Below are 18,621 nucleotides of genomic sequence, written 5' to 3'. Positions count from 1 at the left end.
AGTATCTGGAACCATCATGTCACCACAAGGAATAGGTCCACGCACCGAACGATGGCTCGAGTCAGCCCCTTCCAGAGATACCCCGCCTTCTTTCGAGTCGCGACATACCCCGAGAGCTGACAGCGGACCGAAGGAGATGGTCGTTCGGGAAGACAACTTGAAATTCCCGCCTTCCATGAAATGGCAGCGTCCGATGCCCGAGTCATGGAAAGAGGGCATTTCTCAGCCTCTTCTGGAGATTCCCGCTCAAAGGCCACCACATGTCCGGAGAACAAGCGACGGTGGGAGTCAACGCCAACCTTCGCCAGTCCCGAGGCTTCTCGCATCAGACGAAAGGCTAAAGCCGTATCACCTTGACTCGGATGGTTCGTCGGACGAGGATACGGATAGCGATGACGACTTGTCTGGGCCTTCCAAAACCCACTCCGGTGAAGAGATCATTCTCACTAGTGAACTGATCGCTCTAAGCCAAGCTCTAGTGCCTCGACCACCATCAGGCTCTCCCGCAAGCTTTAAAAGCGGTAGCTCTTTCATTGACGAAGATGTTCAACGCCCGATGGTCTATCGACCAAAGAGACCCGAGTACCAAGCCTCGCCCGCTCAACACGGTGCCATACCCATCCTGCCACCCGGAAGGTCCAGCGATCTACTCGGTGCAAGCCCAAGACCAGATGCTTTCCACTTAGGGCCCGACGAAAAGGGGAATGAAATCCCCCCTGATGCCAAATGGACCAAGATTACCCGCCGCTTGGTATCTCCCGAAGTGCTAAGTCAGGATGGGAGACGGTATGAAGCGTAAGCCCCTCCCGCTTCCCTCGAGCAGGTGAATGAGCCGCATGACTAACTGATATGTCCAGTCGTCCCGACTTCGTTGCTGTCCTCGGCGTGCTTTCCCGCGCCGAAATCCAATCCCTCGCCTCCCGCACCGCCGTCCTTCGCGCCGCCCGCCACCGTCCCTCCCCGATCCCCCACCATCCAGGACCCCGCCAACCCTACACCCCACCCCTCCAATCCCAACCTCCCCCGCGCGGGATCCCCATCCCCCACCACAGCAGTCGCAGCCGGCGCTCTCCTTCCCGCGATTACTACTACTCTTCCTCCTCTGGTTCCGACGAGCAGCGCCATCATGCCACTCCCCCGCCGCGCTCCATCTTAAAGAACAAACATGATGCCCCCAACTATACCTACGCCGCGCCTCCACCTCCCTCTCCGCGCCGGGCCCCAGCAGAAGACCGTCCGCACGCTCCCCATCCGCATCCGCATCACCATACCAGGAAACACAACAACAACAACAACCGCGATCGCGAAGCTCCAAGGAAACACTCGCATTCGCATTCTTCGCACTCTCATTCTCACGAGCGCCATCCTCCCAAAGATCGCGAGAAAGAGAAAGAGGGCCAGAAACGAGGTTTCAAAATAGGCGGCCGCGATCTGACAGCTGCGGGTATCGGGGGCGCGGCTGTTAGTCTTTTGTCTATGTTGGGCGAAGCAGCTGAGGCCCTTTGACCTTCTTCTGTTCCTGTTCCTGTTCCTGTTCCTGTTTCTGGTCTTTTTCATAATACCCCGTGAGCTGTCGTGGATTGATTGATTGATTGATTTTTTGATTGTATGATGGGATGGATATGTGTGGTGATTTTATTGATTTTGTTCTTCTTGCTGGATTGATTGGACCCTACCTATGTTATTGTATGTATGTATGTTATGAAAGGGAAGGAAGTCAGGATTCGAAGGCTTAAAAGGCTTAAAAAAAGGAGAGAAAGAAGGAGGGGAAGCCGTAAACGAGTAAACCGAGCTCTCTCATGATTATGTATGAATGAAACGATTTGAACGGATGGATGAGGACTGAATGAAGCTTTTGTACCCATGTGTAAGATGTCCACGTGCAAGGAATAGAATTAGGATAGGTAGGTAGGATACAACTACGAACACACGACACGCCATCCTTTTGCAATTTCAAGTTCAAGTTCAAGAAAGAAGAAGAAGAAGAGTGAGCCCTTCCCTTCCTTCTTGAGTAAGATAATAATAGTAGTAGTAGTAGTCTAGGTACATAAGTTACATACATATATACACGTAATTCCCAACGCCCACGAACTCCCCAATTCATATCGACTCAGCTCCGAGCAATAGGTACAGTGCAGTGCAGTGCAGTGAGGCAGGAGAGGAAGGAAGGAAGGAAGAAAAGGAGAGAAGAGGGGGTATTATTTTTTCTAAAAAGGGGACGAGGGAAGGGAAATGGGGATCGGAAAAATCATGAATCATAAGCTGCGGCGACGCCTGGCGCTGGGCCTTCGAGATCGACCGCTTCGACCGTGTGGCGGACCTCGCGGCTCTGGATGACGAGGTTGCTGAAGTACTTGCGGGCGAGCTCGCTCTCGCCCTTGACTTTGCGCGTGTCTTCGCGTTTGGAGCCGAGCTGCTCGACGGAGCGCTGGAGACCGACGCGGAGGTTGTTGGCCGGCGTTCGGAGGACCTTGCGGACGGAAGAGGAGATGCGCTCGCTGTTGGCGTGGACGTAGTCGATTGCTTCGAGTTGGGTGGAGATCTTGGTCGTGAGCCTGTGGGGGAGAGAATGTGGGATCTGGCTGAGGATGTAGTAGATCGCTGCGGCGGCTAGAGGATGTTAGTGCCTATGGTTACTGGAGGATTACGACTGGCTTACCTGCTGCAATGGCTCCGGGGATAATCAGCTTGCGCAGGTTCCTGCTGCCAGCGATCTTTGCCACCCCAAGAGCACCATCAACCCAACCAAATCCACCCACCATTCGTCCACCTACTACTGTAGCGACAGTCATTGCCATTCCCGTGCCGGCCATCTTCTCTTGCTGTTGGAGAATGGTGGACACATCGAAGAAATCCCATATCTCAGTCTCAATCTCGATTTGTCTCGCAAGGATATCCCGTTTTCTTCTGAACATGAAATCGCTTCTGAAGCTCAGATCCGTGTACTCATTCCCTAGATGCAATAAACCTAATTGCTTGATGGAGTTCACACCCTCGACCGTCTTCATGCGAGCATGCTCTTCGCAATCGGTAACGGACGCTGAGATCTGTGAGAGGATGGCTTCCTTGATATCGTCTGCATATTGGAAGGCGCTGAGTAGACCAGGGTACGGAACGCCAAGGTCTGTGTCAGCGGCATCAGCTATTGATGATGCAAGAGTGGATCGAGTGTGGTTATAGATCTCTTTGCAAGTGTCCTCTATGGTCCGGTCGATATCATCGCTAACTTCGGCATTTGCCTTCTTCGACGCTTCAAGAATTGGTTCTAACTCTGCCAATTCTTTAGTAACCCGGTCGAGCTCTGATTGAGCGACTTCTAGGTTCACTTGTGCAAGAGTGTGTACATCACCGAGCACATTGAGGAGGTAGGTCTTCGCGGGTGCCAACTTCGACCGAGCTCGCTTCTCAAGCACGAATCGTCTCAGCGACTGCTCCAGGTTCTCGAAATCCCGGATCTTCTCCTTGTCTTTCCCCTTGCCTTTCCCTTTCGGATCCGAATCATCATCGAAATCGGGCCCATCTCCACCACCACCTCCACTGGCACTTCCACTACCGCCATTGCCTCCTGGAGGACTAGGTCCTGTAGGAATGGCATTACTTGAAACAAAGTGGACGAGTTCCGATGACTCTTTGAAAGTTCGAGGACTGAGGTTCGAAACTTGTTCCAAGATCATCTTTTGACAACGCTCCTTGTCCCTAATATTATCGTAGCCATTTACCACGATGAAGATGTAAGCCTTTTCTGCCGCAGCGGCCCAAATAAATTCCTTAGCCGTCATTGTGAAATGGTTTGCCGCTGAAACAACGAACACCACAACATCGATCTCCTCCTGTCTAGCAAATACCGCTGTCGTTTTCGTCGTGTCGAGATTGAGACCAGGAGCATCAATGATCGAGATATCCACAACCCCGTTGTTAAGAAGCGACTCGTCAATTGACCGCACATCCTTGATGTAAACTTTACATTGGGTGTAGTTGTCGTTGTCTGTAACAAGCTTCTCAAGATCATGTAAAGAAAATACATCGTAAGTGCTCTCATCATGTCGGTTGTATTCCACATCCTTGTGTACGGCGTGCACCTCCTCAATACCGCCATTCTCCCTGGCATCAAGCACCTCGCAGAATATACTCGTACACGGTTGCTGGTCCTCGGGTAAAATCTTTCTGCGCAGGAGGGCATTGCAAAAGGTCGATTTTCCAGCGTTCAGATCTCCAGTCACCAGGACTTTGCTTGACGTATCCTCTATGCGCTCTCTGAGAGAGAGGAGATGCTTGATACTCGATCTGATTTGGCCATCTAAAAGGGAAGCGATCGAGTTCTTCTCTAGCGAATGCACCAGCTCGGTCTGATGCAGGGCTCCCATCTTCAGGTCCAGTTTCAGAATCGAGAACTCTTGTGCGATCTGGGGCGAGATAAGTCGAGGCTCCGGTGTCGCCCTTCCCTCAGCTACCTTGCTCGACTCAGCCTCGTTGCTACCTTCCCAGGTCTGGGCGCGCTGCTGAAGTCCTGGTCGAGGATATGAGCTCTCTGGCCCTGCGGTTGTTGATTGAGAGATCAGACGTGGTCGTGGATCTGGTCCTTGTGGTGCTGATGTCTGGGCGCGTTGGACAGATGGATACGTTGCCGGCCAGATAGAGTTCTCCTCTTGTAAGCCCTTCAACATATCCACGACCCTGTTTATCGATCGTGCGAGAGCCACCCGGTGTTGGTTGTACCATAGCTGATGTATAGCGCTGGCCTGGATCCTTCTCTCGTTGTCTGCAGCTGCACTGCTCTCTCCCCTGGCCACCGGCGTATGTACCGGCGTTGGCCTGTCTTCGGTCAGGGTAGGATTCCAAGCAGGCACGGCATTGTCGCCAGCAACACTTCCTCCATAGCCAGAATCATTGTCTAGCAAGGCCTGTAACCGGGAAGCGCTTTCGGATGTCGACCCAGACCCAACGGTCATGTACTGAGGCCGGTTACCTGACACGCGCCGGACATTCGACCCCTCCTCCCTTAAGGACTTGCCCTTCCCTTTGTATTCCTGGCTCATCGTGGCGTTTGGATCATCCGTTGGCAATCGGGCAATGAGGATGTCGTGGTGTTGATGGTTGATGTTTCGGCAAAGAATTCAAGGTGAGGCGATATTTCGTGTTTCCCTTCCTGCATAATCTTAGCGTGGATGCTAAAGTCTGCTTTCACATGGATCTCAGTCAGCAAGAGTCTCGGATTGAGGAATATCCACCCGAAGAACTGAGAATATTGATCTTAGTAAGTCCACAGTTAATGCTGGCTTTCTAAAAGATATTTCCTATTTTTGCTATGTTTTTCTTGCCCAAGTCCGTGGCGGTATAAACGGGCAGAACTTCGGATTGTGGCGCTCGATGGTGGCCTAAATAATGAGACATCAATTCTGTTCTGCCAAGGAATCCCGCCCACCTGAAAGATGACGCGCAAGGTAACAGTTGAGTGCAATTCAGAGATTCCTATTCGAATAAAACGCATTTCACCTCCCACCTATACAGAGCTCACTCTTCCCGCAAGATATAAAGCGGAGAGGCAGGTTCCTACTCCCATAAATTTCTGGCTAGGCAAATATTCCACTTGAGCCCGGCGAGGCTGCTGCGTATTGCATCTCAACCCCCCAGCTCGATAAGCCCCCCCCGATACACAGACGACATGAATGTAAGAGATCAACCTCCATCCAATCTGTCTCCAGCTAACCCCCGCTTCCCAAGATCGTCGAGTGGGCTTTCGGGAAGCGCATGACGCCGGCCGAGCGTCTCCGCAAACACCAACGGTCCCTCGAGAAGACGCAGCGGGAACTGGACCGCGAGCGGATCAAGCTCGAGAACCAAGAGAAGAAGTTAATACAGGAGATCAAGAAGAGCGCCAAGAATGGGCAGATGGGGGCATGCAAGATCCAGGCCAAGGATCTGGTGAGGACGCGGCGGTACATTGAGAAGTTCTACTCGATGAAGACGCAGTTACAGGCGATTTCCCTGCGCATACAAGTATGTCCTGTTCTCATTGCTACGGATGGTCACGGCGACTAACGGGAGATACTATAGACGGTGCGGACGAATGAGCAGATGATGCAGGCTATGAAGGGCGCGACGGGTGTGCTGGGCAGTATGAATCGCAATATGAATCTCCCGGCTCTACAAAGGATAGCTATGGAGTTCGAGAAGGAGAATGACATTATGGACCAGCGGCAGGAGATGATGGACGACGCCATCGACGATGTTACGGGATTAGAGGACGAGGCTGAGGGCGAAGAGGTGGTGGAGCAGGTCTTGGAGGAGATTGGGATTGATCTCAGACAGGCTGTAAGTGTTCGATGGCTCTGTACGAGCGCTGATGCTGATGGCGGTGATAGATGGGCGAAACGCCCAGCGGGCTCCAGGGCACGGCTATGGGCGAGGGCAGAGTGGCACAGGCGGTGGGAGGGAGTGGTGGTGATCCCGGAGACGACGATCTCCAGGCCCGACTCGACAGCTTGCGGCGATGAAAGGGGTTGGGCAATGAGCTTCACTCGCGGCGTTTTTGTCTCATAACGAGACGAGGAGTTTTGCAGTATATTCTTGTACACGCGCATTACCAGGGAGCTGCATCCGGGAAGGGTGATGAGATATAAATACCTACCTACCTGCGGTGCAGGAGAGAAGAGAGAGATAAAGACAGTCGATATTGTATATTTTATATCTTATGTCTTATGTTGTTATCTGTACAGTACAGTACAGTATCAAGCGTATCAAGGCTCTCGATATGATAAAGTGCCTTAGGTAAGCAGGCAGGCGTTCGCCGTGCCAGCCATGTTCCAGAAGACGGCAAGAGAGGGCAGCACGGCCTTCCAAGTTCCCTCCGCCACACGCACGCTCCGGCCGTTCCTTACCTCCGTAGGCCGAAGCCAGTGCGGGGGAAAAGGCCCGTCGATGCCGCAGCTTCCAGACCGGATAGATGTGCCAGCCATGTGGATAAAAGCAAGTATAAAAATCCGAAAGAAGAATACGAATAATGAACAGAGTCAAGGTGTTATCATATAGGTAATCATACCCAGGTATTTCCAATCAAGCATTCCCGGTGATGACATAATCGACAAACTTGCACGATTCGTGAGGCCGCCGGATCGGGTAGAGGAGTGGGAGATCACGTGCCCCTTCTGGGGTGCCTCTGAAAATAGCATGCCGGATCAGGAAAGGCGCGGGATTCGCTGTTTCATCAGGATTCAGGGCTTACTTAAGGGGAAGGGCTCATGATTAGTAATCCTCATCGTTCCCCAAAACAGGGGACGGCGAAAGGTCACCCCGGTCACATGACCTTTGCAGGGAATTACCCCGAGACTCTGAGAGAGGTCTGAAGAACCCACGACGAGGCGAAATAGGGATTAGAAAAATTTGAGAATTGTAATTGGACTGGCCTTGGGTGAAAGATCATAAAAACATAGATGGTCTCTGGGCGCTTCGTGAGGGCGAGGCGGGAGAGTGATCGGCGCGTGCTGGTTCTGGACGCGTATGTACCTCCTACCTACCTATGTACCTGGCACGCAGCTTTTCTTCCCACAGTATAACACAGCAGCTTCGGTGTCTTATCAGATCTTATCAGATAGATAAGTCTGCTTGCTGAAGTGATCCCCAAATTCCAATCCTCATGGATTAAGATGCTGAGGCCTTCGTGCGAGAATAACTCAGACAAATCAATCCATCCTCTGTAGAGAGACGTGGGTCTGGATCCCTGGATCCCCTCCAGCCATTGTTCCGCTTCTCCAGACCCCTCGCGCGGATCCTTGAGCAGAACTCCGAGCGCTGCGACCAGAGCCACGGCGACTACTCCGTAAAGAAAGCTGTTGTCTGTGCTGTGCTGTGTCTGTAGCTTGTCTGTCCTGGATCCTCCTGTCCTGTACTCCGTCCCCCAACCCCTGCCGCCACGCACCACCGGAATCCTGGCGATAGTGGCATCTCAGTCTTCATCGGGCCAAATCTCTCCTCTCTCTCCATCTCCAGTCCTGCCGCCCGCCCAGACACGATCCCGCCTTTTGTTCTCCCCAGGCCTCGTCCTTCTCCAGCAATAGTCCTCTTCGTGCGCCAGACCCTGCGACGCCGTCAGCCCTCGAGACCGGCCTCCGCCAATTCGACTTCTACCTTTCTACCAACGCCGTGCTCCTCTGCTTCGTCTCTGCCGCGCTCCCCTCCCAGCGTGCATTTCCTGAGCCTCCTGCCGCCGCATCCGTTAGACCGTCGTCGTCGCATCGAGCCCTTCCAACATCTTCCACGCGTCTTCCTCGTCGCTCTCCAGCATTCGTCGTGAGTTGTGCGGCTCCCTATGAGCATCCCCCCGTGGCTGCTACCCCACATACCGTCATCTGTTGCACCCTCGAAAGCTACTAACACCGACCGGTCAGCCAGCCCCCGTACAAAGAAATCCACCCCCCGACCACAGCAACTTTCAATCGAAACACCCGCAATCTTGAGAACATCGCCACCAGATCTCCCTTTTCTTTGATTCAGATCCGCCCCACGACGGTCCTCCCCGCCGCCTCTCAACATCTCCACCTGCCGAGCCATCCTCGCCAACAACGTCCCGCCCTCCGCCTCCCCCCCCTCCCAAAATCGCATCCGCCTCGATTCTCCTCGCGAGACGCACACCAGGTGAAAGTCAGCAAGCTGGCAGGAACTAAGAGGAGGAGCTTTTCCCAGGGAGGTCTGCTGAACAGGATGTTTGGCAGTTCTGCATCTCCGCCCAAAGATACGGGGCCGGGTTCCGGTGGAGGCTCCTCAGTTTCTGGCCCAAATACCACGACATCCAACACGGGCGACGCCCCCTCGAAATCCCCTGAAGCGGGAGAGAAGCGCAGTGGGAATGGCAGTCCGCAAGGCCGCGCTCCCGCAGATAACGGCGGGGAGAAGAAGCGCAGGAGTAGCGGCGTTGGGGGGAAGGCCAGCTCCCTGCTGGCCAGCGCGAAGAACTCGTTACACTTCAGCCCGAGCCCAAACAGCGCTGGGTTTATGCGCAGCTCAGATAGAGATAGTCAAAGTACGCAGACCCCGTTACAGAAACTTGGGAAGCAAGATCCGGCGTTAAGCGTTCCTCAAGGCCAACACAATAACTCGGCAGGCGAATCACTTCCCGGCCCCAGGTCTACCTTCAGGGTGGGCGTCTGGGAAGACAAGAATAAGAAATGTCGCCGGACGATGGAAGACACACATGCCTTCCTCTACAACTTCCTACATACTCCCGCCCCCGTCTTAAGTTCCATCGGTTCATCGAGTCAGAGGTCGCAGAAGTCGTCCGAGGAGCTCTCAACCGATGTGTCTACAGCCAGTCTCGCCTCATCGGCCTCCTCGGGCGAGATGATGGAGACGGACAATGGTTACTTTGCGATCTTCGATGGTCACGCGGGCACTTTTGCAGCAGATTGGTGCGGGAAGAAACTGCACATCATCTTAGAAGAAATGATAAGAAAGAATCCAAATACCGCCATCCCCGAACTCCTCGACCAGACCTTCACGAGCGTCGACGCCCAGCTGGAGAAACTCCCTCTGAAGAACAGTGGGTGTACCGCCGTCACCGCCGTCCTCCGCTGGGAAGACAGGATACCAAACGCCCAGTCAGCAACGGGGTCGACCCCGATTGCACCGGCCACGGCAGCTGCCATTAGAGCCTCCGAAGAGGCTCTCAGGAGCGAGGAGAAGTCGGCAGATAGTGGCATTGATATGACCAAGACCCCATCACAGCAAGCGAACGCCGCTGCAGCCGCGGCTAGTCTAACATCCAATGAGGCAACGCACGCCAGGCTCAGGAGCACTGCCTCGAGGCAAAGGGTTTTGTATACTGCCAATGTTGGAGACGCACGGATTGTACTGTGTCGGAATGGTAAAGCCCTGAGGTTATCCTACGACCACAAGGGCAGTGACGAGAACGAGGGGAGGCGAATCGCCAATGCCGGAGGACTGATTCTCAATAACCGCGTCAATGGGGTCCTGGCAGTTACGCGGGCCTTGGGAGACGCATATATGAAGGATCTAGTAACCGGGCACCCTTATACTACAGAAACAGTCATCCAACCCGACATTGATGAATTCATAATCCTTGCTTGCGATGGCGTAAGTTGTACCCTCCCTCTTTCTGATCCCCCTGCTGATGACGCCGAATGCAGTTATGGGACGTCTGCTCTGATCAAGAAGCCGTCGACTTGGTGCGCAATCAGCTCGATCCCGTCGCAGCCGCCAAGCAACTCGTCGACCACGCGCTCGCCCGCTTCAGCACCGACAATCTGTCCTGCATGATCGTGCGCTTCAACAAGTCGGCGCTGTTGAGCACGGCCAGGGACTCCACTTGCGCCATCGGCGTCGAAGGCGATCCCCACTCCCTCGCCGGCGCCATGAGCGAAGTCGACAAGATCGTCGGCGACGCCCGGCGCAAGGTGCACGAAGACGGCATCCCGGGTGTCGGCGTCAGCGGCAGCAACAGCGGCAGGGGTCACGAGCCTCAACCCGTCACCGAGGAGGATCCCGGTTGGCGCCTCAACGTCGAGATGGAGAAGGTGATCGAGGAAGAACCGGGCCTGGTTAATAGCGATGCGCCGGAGGTAGACGCCGCGGGCGTGCGCGCCAAGCTGCATCTCCCTAGCAAATGAATGACCTACGGATGCTGTGTTACGAATCTTAAAAATTTTTCCACTCTACAGAGTTCTCCTTTTTTTTTTTTCTTTGTTCTGGCGTCGGGACTCGGGCGAGATTGTACGGTAGGTGGATGGGCTGGGCTGGATTTGAAATGAATCGACCTGAAATGAAATCCAAGGTGGTGATAAGCGGGGTGGGAAGGGGGGAGGGAGAAAGATCCGTCTATGAATTGAAAACATCATACGCATTCTGTAACTTCATATTTTATTTTTTTCTGCTACTTTGCGAAAGGGGGGATTGGAGAGAGAGAGAGAAGTTCGTTCGAAATGAGAATTACGCGGGATAAGGGGGGGATAGGGGGGTGGAGAGAGGCATCAGATGTTTGAAGAAAAACATCATGATGCATGCTTTTTTCTCTTCTTCTTTTCATTTATTTTTTTGTAGTAGATGCATGCCAAATGCGGATTTTGTCAAGCGGGGAGAGAGAGGTGAGAGGAGAGAGGTGAGAGAGTTGAGTCGAGAAGAGTAAGGTATATGCGGATAGATGATGGATGGATGGGATTGGTCGCATGCATGCATGCATAGGTAAACCAAACCTACCTTTTGAATGAATGAGCTATGAAAAAAATGAAACTTGGATTAAGCAAGCAGGTATGGGGTGGGGGGGGGGGAAGGGGGAGGGGACTTAGAGAAAATAAATGGAAGGGAATATTTTTTGCATCGATATGTTTTGTTTTGTGTGTGTCCTGCCTTTTGGTGATGGTGATGATAGGTAAGGTAAGATTAGGGAATTTGGGGGGAGCAGTTGGAAGAGGTGGGAGAGGTGGGAGGATAGGTAGGTAGGTGGTGTCTTTTTTGGTACATGTCGTACCTAGATGTAGGAGGGCGAAGAGTCAAAGACTTAACACTATCAGCTTAGCACGTCCTTATACCCTTTAGGAGGTCAGGGACTCAGGGTTATAGGCAGTACCTAGGTAGCTACCTGTTAGGGTACACATGATCCTCGCTTATTCTGTATATAACACAGTCTGATAGCTTAACCAAGGGTCCAATCCAGAGACTTACACAAACGATTAAGGGAATTAAAACCTCACACTACCTTACGGTTACTTGATTTATGCCCGTATTTAGACGTAAATAAATATCATCATCATCATCATCATCATGTTGTAGATGTGAAAGGTGAGGTTGTTTCTTTTCTTTTGTTTTCTTTTTTGGGCTTGAAGGAGTTGGACTTGGATGGGAGGGAGTAGATGGATTAGGTAGGTGGTACCTGGGTAGGTAAGGTAGGCGAGTAGAGAGAGGGGGAAAGGGGGATTGAGAGGGGGGGGAAAGGGGAAGGATGGAGAGGAGAGAGGCCGGATATACAAGATATAAAAAGTATGAAAACTGTTATTGACAGCAGCTAATTAAATTGCTAATAGCTCCGGTCCTATCCTCTTGATGAAATCTACCTCATAGAGTCATATGGCATCCAATCGAAAATGCCGCTTGCCGCATTCTCTACACTGAAGCTGATACACTGGATCACCGCCACCAACATAAGATAACTTGATCTGACCATTAAACTCAGCTGTACAAAGGTCATTTTGGCAATTTTCAATGAACCCAAGCTTTGCGATCCACGAGGCCCTTCTTCGGGCGTGCATTAGAGCCTCGCTATGGCACTCCCTTGCCAATTTTCGCTCTTCGATCATGTATCGTATGATGCTGAGTGAGAAGTGACGTATGATATCAGGCGCCGTGAAGTCCTCGCGCTCGATCAGTTCTTCAATATTCTTATTCACGGCTGAGGATATAAGCTCCTGTAATTCGATATCGTTGTTAGAGGTGAAAGCTTCTTTAACGACGTCTGAGAATCGATCGGCGGACCATTTTTTTCTGAGGATTTTTTCGATTCTGGTGTTTGCGAGGGCGAGTAAGGGGGGGATGTTGTAGTAGTCTGCGATTCGGTTTACTTGCATGTGATGTAGTAGGAGGTCGGTAGTTGTTGGTTTCGTTGGTGTGGGGAGAGAGGCGTGTCCTTCATCGTCTGGATTTTCATGGGTTAATAGCTTGCATCCTATCACCAGATCTCTCTCTCCTCTCTCTCACCTTTACCATCCATCTCAACATCTCCCTCCTCAAGGTCAGATCCTCGTTCCTCTTTTCTCTCTTCCAAATCCTCTTCATAACTCGCTGTATACAAGAACGCTATCATCTGTCTAACCGTCCGCGCCTCAAACTCTCTAATGACAATAGTGCATGTCGCTGCTTCCTAACCCACTCACTATTAATCAGCAAAACAAATCCCCTACACAACAACTGCCTCGATCATTCAGGGGCTTTGGGGAGGGGGAGAGGAGGAGGACCTGAAAAGCGCCATCGAAAGCCGCGGCCAAAACTGGGGACTGCGCGCACACGATCGCTCGGTGGACGTTGAATTCTTGATCCTGGCAGATGACTTTCAGATCGCTGTATTTTGCGGACTTGAGCAGGTGGGCGAGGTTGAAGGGCGTGCTTGACATGTTTTCTTCTTATTTCTGCAAACCTTGATTTATTATCAGGTGGAGGATTGATTGATTGATGGAGAATGATCGAATCGATTTTGCTTGTTTGCAAGAAGGCAATGGTTGAGGATTTGGGGAGGGAGGGAAAAGAGAGATTGAGTCGATTTTTATAACTTGGGGTAACAAAGATGAGATTTATGGAATTGTGGAGTGAATTCATGCCTTTCATTCTTGGATGTTTTCGTTTTTATATATGCTATTTGATACTGCGGCAGCTATAACAAGATATTAGGCATCCGGTAGTTTTGGATTCAGTCTTTCGAAACAACAAAGACGCCCTCTGCTAAGAATAAGTCTCAAGGCTTAGAGTCGGTACTGGAAGGTTCATTTTGATATATGAGCTTTATGGTTGTTACCTTAGGTAGGGAGATAAGGGGGGAGTTGGTGATCCAAGCGAGCCCCTGAAAAAAGGGGGAAGGGGGGGTGAAGGACAGTGATAAGCGAGTAGGCATTCACATTTACATTCTATAAACATTGGAATTAGAAAGATGTTGAGACACGGGGGGAGATATCAGGAGGTATAGATTGATCTGGAAGGGTCTCTAATAAAGGGGGAGCAACCCTTCTGGATGGATAAGTAAGGAAGGTAGTTTCAGGGCACTTCCGGCGACTGCAATTTTGGTACCTTCAGACTTTATTTCTTTTATAAAATGAGAACCCATCTACCTTACCTTATCAGTCTCGCAGGATTGTATAATTAAATCAGAACACAAATGCAGGAGTCTGTTACATATAAGGTATCTAGAGCGCGAGTCATCTGGCTTTGACAATGGACGGAGGGATAGCCCTGGATAGGAAAGAGAAGTTTCGTACGGTTTTGTGCTGATAAACAATAATGAACAAGCAATACAATCGATGTGCTCCTCGCAACGGCCCGCACTGCTTATCAGCTGGCTCTTCCACGTGGTCTGCGCGGAATAAGGTACTTTAAGGTAAGGTAATGAGTTTCCGAATCCTTTGATCGAGGTGGGTTGCTCGTGCCAAGTCCCAATGGGGCCTAGCGTCCCCCGCGACGTCTTCCGACTTGACTGCGGGGAGGGTGGACAAATACTCCGTAAATACTGTAAGGGATTGGTTATCAGACCTTGCCTCGCTGTTCCCAATGAAAGTGCCACACGGAGTACAAACTATAGAAAATACGGTAATACAGTAATCCGGCAATGCGGTAATACGGTAATCCAGCGTACCTGTGCCCACGCCCAGGATCGGCAGCAGGGATGAGACATGTCGACGTCAGTGACAGGAGACAACCTCCTCAACAACCATCTACTCCAATGACCGCTCCCACAACTTTGTTCGTGACGTCGACGTCCAAGGCCATGGAAGCAACCAAGGACATGGAACGTCAAGGCTCAAGGACTCTTCCAAGTAAGTCAAGCAAGAGTAGATGATGCGCTCTCCTTCCCTCTTTTGCTACGACTCGAGCGTCCTGGAAAGACTGATATCACCTCTCCTCAGTGGGAATAGGTACATGGGATGATACTTGGATTGTACGCAAACATCCTGGACTCCTGGAGCAAACAGATATTTACTTTACCTCCTCCCATCGTGCCTGTCTTTCTCCCTCTTCTCACTTCCTTCCTCTTCGCTTTTGCCATAGCGTAGGCCCCTACAAACCAAAGGTAGCTGCTGTATGCCACTCACCTCACCTGTCACCACTTCTCACTCCACACTCTCTCACTCCACATCTTCTCCCATCCCATCCCATTACATCCCATCACATCTTCTCCCCCACCATCCATACTCATACAATACATAATCACATTTCCACTCACTCAACCGAAAGGGAATCGTTCTTCCTCTCCCATACATACATAATCAATCATCAGCATCAGAAACCCTTAATTCTTTGTCCCGCCTTCTTCCTCATCTAGGTGTCATCGAGACACCAGCGTCAATCTGCCACGATGCCTTCCGCTACGGTTAATCGACCGACCAACATCAAAGAGGAGGAAGCCGACATAAACCGCAAACTCCAGCTCTATGGAATAGTTACCGGTAGGCCCCAAACCTGGCATTGGCCGCGGCGCGCTTTGCCTATCTGCTAACACCTTGTGAAAGCTTTCAAAAATGGCAAGCTCCCGTCCGTAAGTGCTCCTGACTATTGCTGGTGTGATAATATCAATTGCTGAGATCATGTGAATTGGCAACAGAACGAGCAAATCGACATTGCACTCAACAGCTTCCTCGCCTCTCGTCCTATGACCGCCCCATCCAGCAAGTTATCCCCAGAGGCTCGAGCTCTCGTGAAGGACTTGCGCGAGGTTGTCGAGCAGGCGAAGGTACTACTCCTCACCAAAAACGCGGGGAACTTACTCCAAGACTTGATCTGGCAATCCGAACATCTCGAGGCTGAGGCTGTCTCTCGCCCGGAAACGCCAGTTGACCGCGAGACGGCGCAGCGACATGCCCACAAGGCTTTGGAAGGCCTTCGAACCCTTGGCACGCTCATCATCACCAATGGGCAGTTCCGCAAGCTTTGTAAGTGCAACCGTCCCTTCCATTTTGTTCCTTTGCCTAACAACCGTGTTAGTAAACGATGCTACACTTCTCCTCCGCGACATCGCCGGGGATGCTGCCACCAAGGCGGCCACCAAGGTGAAGCCGTCTCAGGAGCAGTTGCGCCATATTGACGAGCCCGCGGAAGAGGGCGTATGGCATGATGCTCCAGACATCTCGGTTGATAAGATCAAGGGCCGGTTCAAGACTACTAAACCCACCGGCGCTGAGGGTGAGGCGGGTGCAGAAGCCGGCACAACCAAGCGGCGTCTATCTGATATGGTCTCAAAGGACACCTATGAACAGGCTCGCATTAACCGAGAGCGTACTCAAGATTATCTGGCCGGTAAGGTGCCCCAGGAGCGCCGCGACCAAACCATCTGGAGGCTCCGTAAGATGGTGGTTGAGATCCAAAGCCATCCCGATTGTAGGTGTCCAACTCATGTCTCCTTACTCAATCGCATGCTGATAGATTTCACCCCCAGATGCGCAGGCTATCGACACACTCCTTTACTTGGCCGAGACTTACTTCGGTCATGCTCAAACCATTGGGCAGAAGTCCACTGGCGCAGTCCAGGACGCCCGTAGTAATGATGCGTTGAGGCTTGCTGAAGCTGATTTGAAGGTATGTGGCAGATTTAACGAGCAAGAGTACGGAAGTACTGACTGGTTTCAAGACACTCATTGAGCGCTCTGCCAACGGCACCTCTACCGATGATCTTTTTGATGCCATTAACAATATCTACCGTGACGCCGACAAGGACCCTGAACTGAAGTCATGGTTTAAGCACCTTAATCAGTATATCAGAAAATGCCTCCAGCAGCAAGGCTACATCATGGAGAAGAGCGCCACGGAGGAGTGGAACGTGATCTATGATCGTGGTAATTTCCTCCTTCGTGACCGTTACCGCAACCACACAGACCGCATCGTCGACGAGATCAAGTTCCTTGGCGATCAATTTGAGCAGGATCCGATAAACAAGCGCTTTGGACTCTCTATGCAGAAACTATTCAGGGACCTGGGTTACGACGAGTATGGCAAGCCAGCTTTGAAGCCCTATCTCGTCAAGGACCTTACAGAGGTCATTATTCCCGCCGCCTTTGAAAACATCCGTTACGTGCCTATTCCTAGAATTGAGTACAGCGACCCTGCCATTGATGCAATTGTCGAGAACTTGGTTATTGAGAGCGATAATTTGATGCCTAACATTATTGAAGTTGCCAATGGTAAGTGTCGCCCCACTCCTCGACACAGGTCCGCTCCTAATGATCTCTCAAGACAACTATTTCCGATATGGACGCAAGAAGGTGGCAAATAAAAATATCCATTCCGTCAGCGTGTCAGTCTCTGGCATCCAGATGGATATGAGAGATGTTTCCTACTATGTTAAGAGAAAGCAAGGTTCACCAAAACTCACTGACATCGGTATTGCTGACATCTTCCTTGGTGGGAGCGGTTTGAGCTTCAAGATGAAGATGTCGTCTGTCGACAGATTGGACCAACAGAACTTCTTCAAGGTAGACAGGGTTGATGTTGATGTCAGGAACTTCAAAATCAGGATTAAACGATCTAGGCATAAGATCTTGTTCGCTCTAGCAAAGGGCATGATGCTGAAGGTTCTCCGCCCTGCCATTCAGAAGGTCCTGGAGCAGAAGATCAAGGAGCAAGTACACCAACTCGATAGCATGGCTTACCAGATCAAGCTTGAGGCTGACCGTGCAAAAAAGATGGTAAGTCACACTTGACACTATTATAGTATGACTCTGGTCTGACGATAATGCAGGTAGCGGAACATCCTGAGGAAGCCCCTAACGTATACAGTCGTTACGTCAAAGCAGCTCAGAAGCAGCTGATGCAGGGCAAACAAAAGACCGCAGAGGTTTCTGCTGAGAAGAAGGTCAACGTGACCATAACCAAGGATGACTCCATCTTCCCCGACATCAAGCTTCCAGGGGGAATATCAACAAAGGCAACCGAATACAAACACCTTGGTATGAGCGGCAACAAGTGGGAATCACCGATCTTCAGATTGGGAACGGCATCGACAACCTCAGACCTTCCCAGCGTTCCCCGGATCACTCGAAAACCACATCCCGTAACCGGGGGCGGTTTGAGAGAGCCGCAAAAGGTTGAAAAGGTTGAAAAAGTCGAAAAGCTTGAAAAGCCTGACACTGCTCAGGCTGCTGCCATTGCCACCACAGCTGAGACAGAGGGTTTCGCGAAGGGTTTGACCCCTGGTGATACCTCCCTATTTAAAAAGGAAGTTGACAAGGCCTTTGGCAAGGAAGAGCCATCTCTCACGGCCCTAGACACAGGCCATACCACTCTGGGAGCTAACAACCCTGTTCTTACTGGGACTGCTTAAAGTCGAATCAGCAGCGGCTTTCACCTTTTCTTAATATTCATGAGGGATTGTTTCTTTGATGATACCACTTCCGCGGATACCCTTGCATATGAGTTTGGGAGGAAGAGGATATATGGTCGTAATGGGAAGGGATCTCTCATGGCAGCGAATTGCATTTTTATTTCCCCTCGACGCGCTCTGCCATGGCTGCCGGTTCTCCCGAACTGGTCGTGGTTAGCTTCTTAGAGAGTGAACACACGCACAATTTCGGTGCAAAGCGTTATGTTTGTATCTGCAGTAGTAACAACAATCAAAATACCTTCAGCGATTAATCCTAATCAATATCTTCATGTGAACGCGTACCTGGGGGAAGACTATATTCAAAGATAGAATCATGCGCAGCAACCCCCACGTGGAGTATAGGGAAAGAAGACATTCTATATACTTATGGATGACATTGGAGAAAGAGGGAAGAGATGAGTTGAGATGAAGTTGAAAAGCGGTAAGGCAAGGTAATATGTTGATAGTGGCTAATCACGTGATATCGTGAGCTGGTCCCTACAGACTTACGCGAATTTACGCGACATCACCTTGTCAAAGTTCGCAATCACCTCCCTCTTTTT

General features: G+C 51.3%; 6 protein-coding genes across 6 annotated transcripts; 4 read left to right on the top strand and 2 right to left on the bottom strand.

Moving 5' to 3' along the window:
- Positions 1 to 16: 16 nt before the first annotated feature.
- Positions 17 to 1,506, top strand: M430DRAFT_29819 (hypothetical protein; the record flags this gene model as incomplete). The annotated part of the gene is made up of 2 exons (XM_024865906.1): positions 17 to 795; positions 858 to 1,506. 2 exons carry the CDS (start codon positions 17 to 19, stop codon positions 1,504 to 1,506), a joined length of 1,428 nt encoding a protein of 475 aa, XP_024719267.1.
- A 484-nt stretch (positions 1,507 to 1,990) lies between these two features.
- M430DRAFT_125374 (hypothetical protein) lies at positions 1,991 to 5,078 on the bottom strand. The gene is made up of 2 exons (XM_024861950.1): positions 2,660 to 5,078; positions 1,991 to 2,610 (listed from the first exon to the last, which is right to left on the bottom strand). The coding sequence occupies exons 1-2, from the start codon at positions 5,034 to 5,036 to the stop codon at positions 2,249 to 2,251; spliced, it is 2,739 nt and encodes a 912-aa protein (XP_024719266.1). The 5' UTR covers positions 5,037 to 5,078; the 3' UTR covers positions 1,991 to 2,248.
- A 323-nt stretch (positions 5,079 to 5,401) lies between these two features.
- M430DRAFT_144076 (hypothetical protein) lies at positions 5,402 to 6,744 on the top strand. Its single transcript, XM_024862863.1, has 4 exons — positions 5,402 to 5,668; positions 5,722 to 5,997; positions 6,055 to 6,312; positions 6,363 to 6,744. Exons 1-4 carry the CDS (start codon positions 5,663 to 5,665, stop codon positions 6,492 to 6,494), a joined length of 672 nt encoding a protein of 223 aa, XP_024719265.1. The 5' UTR covers positions 5,402 to 5,662; the 3' UTR covers positions 6,495 to 6,744.
- A 1,953-nt stretch (positions 6,745 to 8,697) lies between these two features.
- On the top strand, positions 8,698 to 11,087 carry M430DRAFT_278294 (hypothetical protein; the record flags this gene model as incomplete). The annotated part of the gene is made up of 2 exons (XM_024865733.1): positions 8,698 to 10,086; positions 10,140 to 11,087. The coding sequence occupies 2 exons, from the start codon at positions 8,698 to 8,700 to the stop codon at positions 10,617 to 10,619; spliced, it is 1,869 nt and encodes a 622-aa protein (XP_024719264.1). The 3' UTR covers positions 10,620 to 11,087.
- Positions 11,088 to 12,068: 981 nt separating this feature from the next.
- M430DRAFT_21181 (hypothetical protein) lies at positions 12,069 to 13,112 on the bottom strand (the record flags this gene model as incomplete). Its single annotated transcript, XM_024864456.1, has 3 exons — positions 12,069 to 12,637; positions 12,700 to 12,862; positions 12,957 to 13,112. The coding sequence occupies 3 exons, from the start codon at positions 13,110 to 13,112 to the stop codon at positions 12,069 to 12,071; spliced, it is 888 nt and encodes a 295-aa protein (XP_024719263.1).
- A 1,729-nt stretch (positions 13,113 to 14,841) lies between these two features.
- On the top strand, positions 14,842 to 18,110 carry M430DRAFT_267162 (hypothetical protein). Its single transcript, XM_024865438.1, has 8 exons — positions 14,842 to 15,152; positions 15,216 to 15,241; positions 15,308 to 15,635; positions 15,688 to 16,080; positions 16,139 to 16,278; positions 16,331 to 16,880; positions 16,933 to 17,384; positions 17,438 to 18,110. The coding sequence occupies exons 1-8, from the start codon at positions 15,062 to 15,064 to the stop codon at positions 18,017 to 18,019; spliced, it is 2,562 nt and encodes an 853-aa protein (XP_024719262.1). The 5' UTR covers positions 14,842 to 15,061; the 3' UTR covers positions 18,020 to 18,110.
- Positions 18,111 to 18,621: the final 511 nt, after the last annotated feature.

The sequence above is a fragment of the Amorphotheca resinae genome (assembly GCF_003019875.1).
Source record: "Amorphotheca resinae ATCC 22711 unplaced genomic scaffold M430scaffold_9, whole genome shotgun sequence".
Classification (NCBI taxonomy): Eukaryota; Fungi; Ascomycota; class Leotiomycetes; order Helotiales; family Amorphothecaceae; genus Amorphotheca; species Amorphotheca resinae.
This window is presented reverse-complemented; position numbering and strand designations above follow the sequence as displayed.

Coding starts and splice junctions, on each gene's coding strand:
- M430DRAFT_125374 (XM_024861950.1), bottom strand. CDS start 5,036: ATGAGCCAGGAATACAAAGGGAAGGGCAAGTCCTTAAGGGAGGAGGGG. Junction 2,611..2,659: donor CCCCGGAGCCATTGCAGCAG/GTAAGCCAGTCG, acceptor AACATCCTCTAG/CCGCCGCAGCGATCTACTAC.
- M430DRAFT_267162 (XM_024865438.1), top strand. CDS start 15,062: ATGCCTTCCGCTACGGTTAATCGACCGACCAACATCAAAGAGGAGGAA. Junction 15,242..15,307: donor AAAATGGCAAGCTCCCGTCC/GTAAGTGCTCCT, acceptor AATTGGCAACAG/AACGAGCAAATCGACATTGC. Junction 16,081..16,138: donor GATCCAAAGCCATCCCGATT/GTAGGTGTCCAA, acceptor TTTCACCCCCAG/ATGCGCAGGCTATCGACACA.
- M430DRAFT_144076 (XM_024862863.1), top strand. Junction 5,998..6,054: donor CGATTTCCCTGCGCATACAA/GTATGTCCTGTT, acceptor GAGATACTATAG/ACGGTGCGGACGAATGAGCA. Junction 6,313..6,362: donor GGATTGATCTCAGACAGGCT/GTAAGTGTTCGA, acceptor TGGCGGTGATAG/ATGGGCGAAACGCCCAGCGG.